Source organism: Camellia sinensis, chromosome 13 (assembly GCF_055761805.1).
Source record: "Camellia sinensis isolate YWXY chromosome 13, ASM5576180v1, whole genome shotgun sequence".
Classification (NCBI taxonomy): Eukaryota; Viridiplantae; Streptophyta; class Magnoliopsida; order Ericales; family Theaceae; genus Camellia; species Camellia sinensis.
The window spans coordinates 92614880-92627161 of NC_138973.1; the positions used below are offsets into that span (position 1 = coordinate 92614880).

General features: G+C 36.1%; 1 protein-coding gene across 6 annotated transcripts; it reads left to right on the forward strand.

Annotated features, from left to right (window-relative positions):
- Nucleotides 1-7095: 7095 nt before the first annotated feature.
- SNF7.1 (SNF7 family protein) lies at nt 7096-11316 on the forward strand. Of its 6 annotated transcripts, none has more exons than XM_082902886.1 (8): nt 7112-7304; nt 7429-7510; nt 8198-8297; nt 8784-8869; nt 8977-9068; nt 10079-10193; nt 10316-10511; nt 11132-11316. In XM_082902886.1, exons 2-7 carry the CDS (start codon nt 7439-7441, stop codon nt 10505-10507), a joined length of 657 nt encoding a protein of 218 aa, XP_082759012.1. In that variant the 5' UTR covers nt 7112-7304; nt 7429-7438; the 3' UTR covers nt 10508-10511; nt 11132-11316. The 6 variants fall into 6 exon arrangements, with proteins under 6 accessions (XP_028076193.1, XP_082759012.1, XP_082759014.1 ...); XM_082902888.1 differs by having other exon boundaries at nt 7432-7510; XM_028220393.2 differs by lacking the exon at nt 11132-11316 and adding an exon at nt 10778-11060.
- Nucleotides 11317-12282: the final 966 nt, after the last annotated feature.

Consider the following 12282-nt stretch of genomic DNA (forward strand, 5'->3'; position numbering starts at 1 on the left):
TAGCTTATGCAGTAAGTAAATTAAGTAGATATACGAGTAATCCGGGAGTAGAACACTGGAAAGCAATGATAAGGGTTCTAAGATATCTCCGATTTACTCGTAATATTGGGCTTAACTATACTAGATATCCAGCAGTACTTGAAGGATACTGTGATGCAAATTGGATATCGGATACTAGAGACTCGAAGTCCACCAGTGGGTATGTCTTTACTCTTGGTGGGGCGGCTGTATCTTGGAAATCTTCCAAACAGACTTGTATTGCTAGGTCTACTATGGAATCTGAATTCATAGCTTTAGACAAAGCAGGGGAAGAAGCAGAATGGCTTCGCCACTTCCTTGAAGATATTCCAATATGGCCAAAACCGGTGCCTGCTATATGCATACATTGTGATAGTCAATCAGCAATTGGTAGAGCACAGAGTCATATGTATAACGGTAAGTCACGACACATTCGTCGTCGACATAACACCGTACGACAACTACTCTCTAATGGAATTATTTCCATAGAATATGTTAAGTCTAAAGACAACATAGCGGATCCACTAACCAAAGGGTTAGCAAGAGAGTTAGTTGAGAATTCATCGAGGGGAATGGGATTAAAGCCTATTAAATAAGAGTTACCACAACGGCAACCCAACCTAGTTGACTGGAGATCCCAAGATCTAGGTTCAAAGGGACAACCGAGTTGTGATTGACTCAGAAGGATCACTGTGGAGTCCAACTCCTACCCATTTCTATGATAAAATAAGTGATGTCTGCAGCGTTTGAGGTTAAGTAAAATTTTAATGATTCTTATATCTAGGTAAACCTAGTGGAGTATGGCAGGATACTTTTCATAAGAATCACCTATGTGAGTGTGAACTGGGCCGGTTCTATAAGATTTGTGAAGGGCTACAAATCTTTAGAGCACTCATGAAAGACCAGGTTGTTCAGGGCCAAAATGAACACAATAGTGAGAACTAAACTGTGTCTGGAGATATACTGTGTGAGTTCTATTGTCTTGGTTTACACAAATGGCTGAACAGTTCAAGACATCATGTTCACTGGTTAGCTAGTAAATCCGATAGTGTCTCACAAGGGAAGGTTCAAAGCCAAAAGCTACCTATCCTTTGCAGAATATTTCCAATTTCTGTACTCTCTGTAATTAGATCATGTTGTTGCATTTTCTCTCCGTCAAATTCCATTCATGTGGGGGATTGTTGGAAAATGGTTTTATATAGGCATAATTTTGAGCCCATTTTGGGTGGACCCCAAACATCTTTTGGGGTGGGTCCGAAGAGGTGACGTGTTCCTTGCCGCGTGGCAAGTCACACAGTGAAGACGGTACGTCAAAACCATTTATGAGTGAATGGGAAGTTGACGTCGTTTTCGGGTTTAACATTAATTTTTATTTAGATAAAATTCACTTGAATTTTTTCAATAAAAATTATTGTGGGAATTTAATTTAATTCTAAATTCAAATTTTGGGTTCCTAAGTGGTTTCCTAAAGTTTGTAATTGTGGGAATTTAATTTAATTCTAAAGTTAAATTTTAAGTTCCTTAAATATTTCCTAAAATTTGTACCTCTTTCTTTATTTATTAAACTATTTAAATAGTTTAATATATATATATATATATTTATTCTAAATAGTGTTTAAATAATAAAGATGCATGCGGTTGCTTTCTTGGACCAACGGACAACTTTTTCAAAAAAGTTTGAACATTAGTGTTGTTTGGCAAACGGTTTAACAGGTTGCACCTGTTGGACATTTGTCTATTTATATAAAGTCTTATTTCAGCATTTGGAACTTCGGGTTTTTTCTTTGGAGTATTTTTGTGATCCGAATTTTCCATCCGAGATAGGAAAAATTCAGTCTGAAATTTTGTTCCTTCACTGTCCATTTTTTTTTTCAGTGCATTATTCCTCATATTTAATTTTAGGAATAAATTTTCAGAGAGTTAGAACATAGGTTTGGTTCGCCGAACAAATTTATTTGAAGTGCTTCTATAAATTTGTGAAGATCATTGTATCCTGGGAGATAGACGCCATTCAACCGTAAGCACCATAGCGGGGCGAATCTGTCTTAAGGACAGAGTGTCACACACTCGACTTGGTCTTGTAATTTAATTTGGTTCGACAAAATAAATCCGGTATGTTATTTATTTATTTTGTTTGAATTTATTTCTAGTTATTTTATTTACACAGAAGATTGTTCCAACATATATTATATATATTCTATAAAAATTCAATAATATAATATACACATATTACATAAATATGTAATATTATTGTTTATTTATTATTATATTTGCGGTCGGGTAAGGTTTAGGTAAAAATATACTCGCCCCCGCCCCTGCCCTCGCCCTCGTCCCAAACCCAGTCCGATTTTTCAAAAGTTTTTCCAAACCTAACCTTGTCATATTCAACCACCCCCAAACCCATCCCATTAGGGTTGGGGGAGTTGAGAACCCGACAGATCGAGATATTTTACCATCTTAAAGCATAATCAATAACACAACCATTGAAGATGCTCTAACCTTTTATTTATCCTAATCAAATATGTACGGGGAGGAAATAATTCTCCTCGTATAATCCTGTTGACCAAGTCCACGCTCCTCCGTACGATGTCCCTTTATCACCTGAAAACACAAACGTGAGCTAGCTGGCGGGTGTGTGCCGGAAACCTCTCCGATGCCTAAGTCAGTAAGCTTGACAAATAGACAAAGTTTTATGTTCTCAGAAAGAATTGTGTTCAATTACCTCCTCCAAGGTAGTGCTTGTGAGCTTTTATAGGTTTCGAATGGCATAATCCTAGTAGGACTTTTATTTCTCCATGCAGAGTCCTCCTAGGATTCATACTCCTAAGGATAATGTTTATCTTTTTACACCCTCCCCCACTACTTAAACCAAGTGGGATGGTTTTTACTTTGGCCGAACTACTATATGACCGAAATAAGCTTGGCTACGCAGAGCCACAGAGAAGGCCGAACTGTCCTTAGCTCAGTCTTCTCCTCTATCTCCACATCTCGGTTTTCCCCTGTTCGACCATGGTGTGTTTAGATCAAACTTCCAAGTAGCAAGTTCTGACCGACCTAACCACAATATGTCATGACCGGACTAAATGCAAGGCTGGACTCACTTCAAACTGCCACCAGACCGGAGTTGCTTTACACATTCTTGAACCGGAGTAACCACACTTCTCCTGGGCCGGAATAACTTCACTTCTCCTGGGTCGGGAGTATCTATATGTAACAACCCTCACCTTACTCTTGTCGTACTTGCATACATTCTTGCATGGTCTTGCTTGTTATGTTAATTTAAAGGTTTTATCTTGGCTTGATTTGCTTAAGTTGCTTGCATGATTTTGTTCCTTGCTTAGTATGTGTGTGTAGCCGAGATCATCTTGAGCTTAGTCCGCCTTTGACCCTTTGTACTTAGAACTATCTTGAGATCTTGTTCAACCCCATCTTCACTTCGGGCATTCTTTGCCGAGATGTTCCGCACTTGAACCTTGTCCGCAGGCAGGTATGGCCTAGGCCGAGATGTGGCGCACCCCGGCCAAGGTGTGGCACAGCTTAGTCAAGCGTCGTCCTCCCTAGCCGATGTTTTTCCATTCCGTTGCTGGATCCTTGTTTTGAGCCGATGTCATCTTGTTGCCGATGTGTCTTACCCGAGCTTGCTGCATAAGCTTTGTCAGAGACTTGTCTTGTCCATCAATCACCTTTTTGGAGCTGAACCAACCCGGTAATGCCACGTGTCCGAGCTGTTTGTTAAGGCAGCCGACAGACCTTGAAACAAATCATTTCTTGTCTCAAATCTTTGTTTTAGAGAGAGAAGCTCTAGAAAGGAGGAAGAAGAGTTCTTGAGTGAGAGTTGTCTTCCAAGCTTGATCTTTGAGGCTTAAACCGTTAGATCCGAGTTTTGAGGTTAGAATCTTGATCTCCTTTGATTGCTCTTGCTGAAAATCTAGCTGCATTGCATGATCGGATTTGTGTTGCATGCCATGCATCGTTTTGGAGTTGGTTTTAGAAAGAGAAAATGGTTTTTCATGTGTTCTTGAACAAAGTCCCATTTTGATCGAAGAGTTTGGAACGAAAATCATGTTTCTGTGTTTGTTCTTGCATGACCTTCTTGAATGGGTACTTAGGTCCATATTTTGAACTCTTGGCATGAAGACTCAGATTTTTGTAACAAGTTGTGAACTTGCATCCATCTTTCAAATGATCATGTTCTTCATACTCTTCAAAGGGAAACCCAGGTCTTTCCTGACCTTGTTTAACGGGACCTCGGCTTAGTCCTGGTCAGTACCCGGTGTGTTTTTATGAGCGGGAGCAGTGATTAAACTCCCAGCTTGTTTTGCTTTGCCTTTGACTTGGATCTGGCAAGAGTGCCGAGATCATTTGCATGTATTTGGAGCTTGCTTTGAGAATGTGACTTGCCATGTGATTGTAGGTCCTTGATATTGCTTTGAGTTTGCACCTGAAGAACTAGGTGAGTGGTATTATTGATAAAGCTATGTTATACTTGTTTTGATAAACCTTGCTTGCCTTGTTTTGACAAAAGTATTTTGTTAGCATGAATAAATAGCTCTTGTTTCGATGTGCCAAGTATACTCCTTGTTGATGCCACCTTTGAAAAGGATACGGTCCTTGTTAAATCGGGCTACGGGCCTAAGTAACACAAGTCCCTTGTACTGGAGGACTCTAAACTTTCGCAGTACTAAGTATAAAAGGATACGGCCCTTGTTAAATCGGGCTACGGGCCTAAGTAACACAAGTCCCTTGTACTGGAGGACTCTAAACTTTCGCGGTACCAAGTGCACAAGTCCCTTGTATTGGAGGACTCTAAACTTTCGCAATACTTTTGACCAAACGATTACGGATCGTACAGCTTTTGTTACTTGACTGATGAATACGGTTCATCCCTTGTCTTGCCGATGTTACGATATTTGATGATGAATACGGTTCATCCCTTGTTTCGCCGACGTTATGATACTTGAATGATGAATACGGTTCATCACTTGCCTTGCTAAAGTTTTGATGTGTTTCGTTTTGAAGGACCTCGGCTTTATTCATGAGAAACCTTTATTTTTAGTACCATTCACTGAGTTTTGTACTCACCCCTCTATATATATGTAGGTGACGAGCAGGACGGCGGCGACGCCTAGTTCGTTGGGATGCTTGTTTTGGATTCGTGTATATGTCGGCCTTACTTTGTATTTACGTCGGCGATGCCCTGTTTTGCATGTCGGCGAATCTTGAAAATCATGCTTCTTGACTTGTATTAGCTGTATTTTATATATGTCGGCTCGAGAAGCCTTTTGATCAAGATGTAACATGTATTTTTGTACCTTGTTGTATTTAAATTGTGAAGTTAATTGGAATGTTTGGCATTGCTTTGATCTACGCACAGCTCTTATGGACCACTTGTATTTGATTTATCGCTTCCGCACTTGTGAGCCCCCTATATTCATACTCTGATTGTGTTAAGTTTTGGAAAAGTTGGCCTTCGGTAATTACGGATTACTGGCCATCACGGCACCAAACTACTAGGGGCGGTTTGGGGTCGTGACACTATACCTCTACTGGGCCGGAATAACTTTACGGCTTCTTACCGATTCCTTCACACTTTGGGCCGCAGGGCCCAACTCACAGCTCGACCCAACTCTTTCGCAAAAATTACCCTCTCAAAATATAATAACACATTTTGTTTGTCCACTTATTCCTCTCTTCTATTTATCAAATGATGTAACTTAGGTTTTTGAGAAATCTTAAATCTACAGTAAAAAAAAATCATTTTTATGTAATGCAAGTCCCATTTTGTATGCAGAGTATAAGACTTTTCTATGTGATTATCTTGAAATTGTTCCTTGAATGGTTCAGCTTCTTCCAAGTTTAAATATCTATGTAAGAGAATTTGAAAAGCCCTTAGAGCTCATCATAGATTTTATTTTGATGATTCAAAATTTCATTTTGTAAGATCTTTCGTGTATATTATTCGTGAAAATAAATAACTCGATTTAATAATCATAACCTTTTCATTTTTATCATGTTTGTATCTAAAAAAATAGACGCCAAATATATTTTTGAAAATAGGCTATTTATTTTTTTGAAAACAAGCATAATAAAATAAAAAATGTTATGATTATCGAATTGAACTAATTCTTTTCAAGAATGATACAAACGGAGAATCCTACAATATGAATAATTTAAATTATTGAAATGAGACTTATAATAGGCCGCACAAACCTCTCAAGTTGTTTCAAACAGAGATTTGAAATCGCAAGAAATGTTTGGTTTGATTTTCTAATTTTTTTTGAAAAAGATAAATTAACTTGACAAAAATAAATATCAAAAATACGTTTTTAAATTTTTAAAAATTGTTTCAACCTTATAAAAAGATAAAACTATATTGGGTCGAGTTTCTTTCATATTAAGATCTCAACATGAGAAAATTTGAGAGGCCTATAGAACCTATTATAAGTCTTATTCTGATAATCTGAACAGTTCATTTTGTAAAACCCTCAATATATATTATTCATAAAAAAATGAGTTCAATCCAATTATTGTATTTTTTTTTAATTCACATTTGTGTCCGAAAAAATAGACGAAAAATATATATTTGAAATAGATCATCTATTTTTTAGAGATAAATGTAATAAAATAAAAATGTTATGATTATCGAAGTAATTTAATTTTTTTTTTATAGATGATACACATTAAAGATCTTACAAAATGAACTATTTATATCACTAAAACAAGACTCGTAGTAGAATTTGCGAGTTCCCCAAATTCTCTTATATTAAGATTTCTGTATGAGATAACCTCAACCCATAAAAATTGTAGTGCTTTTGATTTTTGCATTATTTTTACATATATATATATATATTTATTTATTTTTATAACTTTTTCGAAAAATTTTTTAGAACACTATTTTCTCAATATTAAGTTTTATTTGGCATGATTTAAAAAAATTAAAAAATTAAAAAGTTACTATCTTATTTAAGTCACATCATTTTATTTAAATCACATCACTTCTCTAACACATCACTTTAAACACAACTCATACCCAACTCATATTTGATAGAAAATAAAAAAATACACTTAGATGATACCAAACCACCCCCTTAATATCTATACAATCAAGTGGCTGCTGACGTACGGAAAGGCCAAGGCAAAGCCAATCAACGCGGCTAAGAAAGCCATCTCTCTCTCTCTCCTTCTTCATTGTTTCGGCCAAATCTCGATCCCCCTACCTCTCCATTGCTCGTAAACCCTAAATTCGCTCGATCGCTGACTCTCAAGCCCTACCATCAATTTCACAGGTACTCTTTTAATCTGCCTTGTTTTCTTTTTTTTCTTTGAAGCAAAAAATCGAACCTTTTTATTTGAAACGTATTTGGATGATCGAAATTAGGGCTCATCTGAGTTTGCTCTTGATTGTTTCAGAAGATCGACCATGTTTTCTCGGCTCTTTGGCAAACCCAAGGAAGAGGCCAATGCTCTTACCACGTTAGACAAGTTAAACGAGGTATGGTGACCCTAAACCAAACAATTTTCCACTTTTTGTGTTGTTGTCACTGTTGTATGAGCTTCTGATTTGATTTACTTCGTGTTTAATTAAAATCTTTGTATGTGATTGTTTTTTTGCTAATCTGATTCCGTTTCCATGTATGTGACCGTAGTCTGATTACTGACGTTTCAGTGATTGATTTTTTGGGGGGATTAATCTAGAAATGATTCAAGAATTTGAAATTGAAATTGAATGGTTATTTTGATGAGTCATTCTGTAGGTCGTTTGTGGAAATGTTAATCAGGAGGGGATGAGTTTGGAATGCAATGGGTAGTAGTCAATACCCTCTTCAAATTGCATGATTGAGAGTATATCATCTGTTGCAGCGGCACTGTTGTTGCTGAGCTTCTTGCGATTTGTTTCAAGTGACTGTCAAGCTGACAATCTTACCTGTGATCTCTATTTTCAAATTATGAAGTTTATTATTTCAGGCCATATGGGTAGTTTATGGAATATTATTTCTATTTTATGAAAACTTCTGTTAACGGGAAGACCTGGGGGTGGGGGTGGGGATTTTGTGCATTTGAAAATCTTTTACTTGTAATTGACTGCGGGGTGCGGGTGCATGACACTGTGATGCTCTTGTTGTTGCTTTTATGTCAGTTCCCATTTTGGCACTAGTCTTTTATTTTTGATGTTTTGCAGACACTTGAAATGCTTGAAAAAAAGGAGAAAGTACTCCTGAAGAAGGCTGCCGGAGAAGTTGAAAAGGCCAAGGAATTTACCAGAGCAAAGAACAAGAGAGGTATAGTTTTGAATTGCTTGCATTTTCCCCTCCTTCACAGCGTACTTTATTCTATTAACATTGAGTAGCTAGACACTCGATGAAAATTTAGTTGTTTTACAAAATTGTTCTTTGATGTCCATATATAATATAACCAGCTGGTAGTGTTATAGTTCCATTTCTGTTTTGTTTTTTTCGCTTGGTATAACTATTTTTGATTTGGCTGACATAGGTGAATTGATAGGCATTGATCTTCCGGTACTCAATATTTAGTTATATTATGGCCTGTCATTAAATTTTTAACTGCTTCCTTGTTGATATGCATAGTTCTCTTGATACTCATTGTAAGTTGGTTTCATTTAAAAAGGTGCATTTACTACTATTTGGTTTGAATCTGAAATCTGATTATATATAGTTCTCTTGATGCTCATTGTAAATTGGTTGCCTTTAAGAAGATACATGTACTATTATTTGGTTTGAATCTGAAACCCAATTGCTATTTTGCAGCGGCTATACAATGTTTGAAGAGGAAGAGGCTCTACGAACAACAAATTGAGCAGCTTGGAAATTTCCAACTGCGAATCCACGACCAGGTTAGCTTAGGTTTTTTGTATAGCCCCTTTGTTCCAAATAGTGTTCAATGCTAATTTCCATTAAAAGAATGATTCTTGAATTCATATGTCATGGGTGGATGTTGCAGATGATAATGTTAGAAGGTGCAAAAGCTACAACAGAGACCGTGGATGCATTGAGAACTGGAGCATCTGCAATGAAGGCCATGCAGAAAGCAACGTAAGTAGTTCTCTTTTTATTTATTTATTTTTTGAAGTTCTAGACCACATTTGGGTTAGCACTTCTGAGGCAACCAATTGAATTAGTGGTGGGTTTTGGACTCTACGCGTTACCCCACATGGGTTTGGGGCAGGATTGGTATGAGGGGACCCAGGACTACGCTGCCCTGATTATACTTTTTTTATTACACACAATATTTGGGGCATTCTGGTACTCGTAAATTTTTTCACAGAGACATATAAATGAGGGGTGATGAATACTTATAATGGTTTAAGAGTTCTGACTTTTCATATAGATATTTTGGGAAGTTTCTTTATATACAATCAAGGATACAACATAAAAAGTGTCGTATATTCAAATAACAAAATGCTAAGCAGACTTGATTGCACATTGGAACAGAAAGACAAATATGAGGGACGCTTGAGTTATAAAAGCAAAGTCCCCTTACAATTTGAGTGAATGTTAAACCACATTACTGTTGTCTCTTTGTGGGCCACGTGTACAAGATATTAGAGTGGAGAAAAAATTTGAAATAGAAAGGGACAGCTAGATTTCTGGCACTTTGATGGGATCTTGGCCATTAAATTGTGTGGAATTCACTGCCATTTGTTCCAATTATTCATAGTTCTTAACTTGTCAGGCAAAACACTCTGGCTGGCCCATTAAAATTGCTATAAGATTCTACCCCCCCCTGCCCTCCCCTGACTATTCATGGGTTCAGGATGGGTTTGGGAAGAGGTATATTTTCCTCGGTCAGGGTTTGGTAAAGGGTTACCCTGTCCTGGTCCTGACCTGTTGCCATCTTTATTTCAGTTTACTCTTTATTTTGGCCTATTTGCTGATGAGGCAAGAAAGGCTAACGAGGAAAGAAATTTCCCAAACAAATTAGTGAATCTGGCTCTTTACTTGAATTCTATTTCACTGCATGCAGCATATGATGTGTAACAATTGAAACATACACTAAATTTTAAATTGACACAATTATTTTGAACTGACATCATGTGATACAGTAACATTGATGATGTGGATAAGACCATGGATGAAATAAACGAGCAGACCGAAAACATGAAACAGATTCAAGAAGCATTGGCTACACCCATTGGTGCAGCGGCCGATTTTGATGAGGTTTTTCTTCTCATATTTCTCAGCTCCGTTGAAGACTACTTCGTATTCTTGTTCTCGATGTTTTCAATAACCAAACTGATCAACAATGTAAATCTACTACTAATTACATTTTCTTATTTTAGGATGAGTTGGAAGCAGAGCTTGAAGAATTGGAAGGTGCCGAGTTGGAGGAACAGCTTCTTCAACCTGCCACAACGGCCCCTGCAGCCCCAGTGCAAGCACCGGCAGGCAGGATACCAGCTCGTGCTGCTCCTCAGAAACGCACCGCCGAGGAAGACGAACTTGCTGCATTACAGGCAGAAATGGCACTTTGAACAGGTTGTTTTTCTTTTGTCTTTTTACATGTAATTTGATCGATTGTTGTGCCAATGTTGTGTCAATGTTGTGTCAGTTGACTGATTGGTGAGCTGTAAGTCATCCAGTCATTGGAATCTCTCTCCACCTAGAGCTGTAGACTCTGATTATATTGTGTATATTATGAGGCCATCACTTGCTTTAGAACATCTGCACACTTCTATGCTGATGATAATATATTGTTGTATTGAAATAGAATGAAATTGTTGTTAAATCTCGATTGTTTGCAGGTAGTTTAATGAAAAGAGATTGTAGCAAATGGGCAGTTTACTGCTACTAATTTAATGCATCCTGATTTCTCTCTGCAATTGCCGGTAGACGGACTGTATATAGAAAGTGTGAGAACTAACTAGAGAATTTTCACTTTTTACTTTCGAAAATGCTTGGAAACTTTTGTATGACTTTAGAACCCTTGAGGGGAGGTTGCTACCTTTTATTTAATTTTTTTTTTGACATCGTGTTAATAATTTTGAGGTTATTATGGAAATTCCACGAGTAGAAAATTGTGCTGCCTGGTTGTTATTATGGTTAGCATTATCCTCCCTAACTGACCGAATCGAATTAATCCGTCGCATTTCGAATAGATGCATCATGATGAGCAAACAGTTACGGATTGATTTTTTTCAATTTGTCTAGTTTTGGATGAATGATGGATTTGAGGTTTCTTTGGTTGCAATCGAACCGTCAAACTGCGAGTACTCCTAGTGACTTGTAAGATTTTATGTTTTTAATTTATTTAAATATTTTGTTTGCGTTTTTAATTGAAAAAGAGTTTAAATATTCTATTGTGTTTTCAATTTAGAAATCCTTTTATCAAATGGCAAGTATTAATATTTGGTATTTTTGTGTGAAAAATATAAGACTTAATTTTTTTTTTTAAAAAAAATTTAAATTAAATAGTTTTTAAATATAAAAAAAATAATGAAATAATTTTGATAATGTATGATTTTTTTATATGCATTTATTATTGGTATTTGACAATTTATTTGATAATCTTTTAATTATGTTGAGTTAGATTGTTATTCAAAAAAAATATATATTGGTTAGTTTATAATATGTTTAAAATTTGTAAAAATTTAAACTGTCAAATCGATTTACATTTATCTGTCAATCTGTCTAATCTGCATCCGTTAATCTGGCTTCGTATGTAAATTGATTTTTTTCAATCTATTAATTTGACAACTGGTTGGCGGATAAAAGATTTTTTTTGTCGCAACCGAATCACAACCACTCTTAGTTAGCATAAGAGGCTTTTTTTTTTTTTTTTGTTAATTGTTATTGTTTTCCATTATCTCTATTAATTGTGGTTGGGATTGGAAAAAAGCCGACTAGGAAGCAGTTTAAATTTTAGCTTAAAAATTAAACGAATTTTAAATATGTGAGTTTAGCTTGGTTACATATTTGAGTTGATCTAAGTTGATTTAGATAGAGTTTTAATTGAGTTGATTGCTAATCAAGCTATTTAAGCTTGAATTATTTATTTATTTTTTTATTTTTATTATTATTTTAAAAGTGTATATAATTGAGTTGGCCCGGGTAGTAACATTAAAGCTTGACTTAAAAATGTGCTCAACCTTGATTGGTTAATATAGCGAATCCATCTCAAATGAATATTTTAACAAGTTGAACTTGAGTTCATCCACCATGATTCTCTTGAGACTCAAGTTTGTTTATGATGAAATAAGTAGAAAGTGAAAGAAGGAGAAAATATTTAAGTTCTATGAGATTGTTTAAC

What these genes read in the sequence shown, in the direction of transcription:
- SNF7.1 (XM_028220392.2), top strand. Translation starts at nt 7,439, where the DNA reads ATGTTTTCTCGGCTCTTTGGCAAACCCAAGGAAGAGGCCAATGCTCTT. An exon ending in CAGAGCAAAGAACAAGAGAG is followed by an intron (nt 8,298 to 8,783) that starts GTATAGTTTTGA and finishes GCTATTTTGCAG; the next exon opens with CGGCTATACAATGTTTGAAG. An exon ending in AAGGCCATGCAGAAAGCAAC is followed by an intron (nt 9,069 to 10,078) that starts GTAAGTAGTTCT and finishes CATGTGATACAG; the next exon opens with TAACATTGATGATGTGGATA.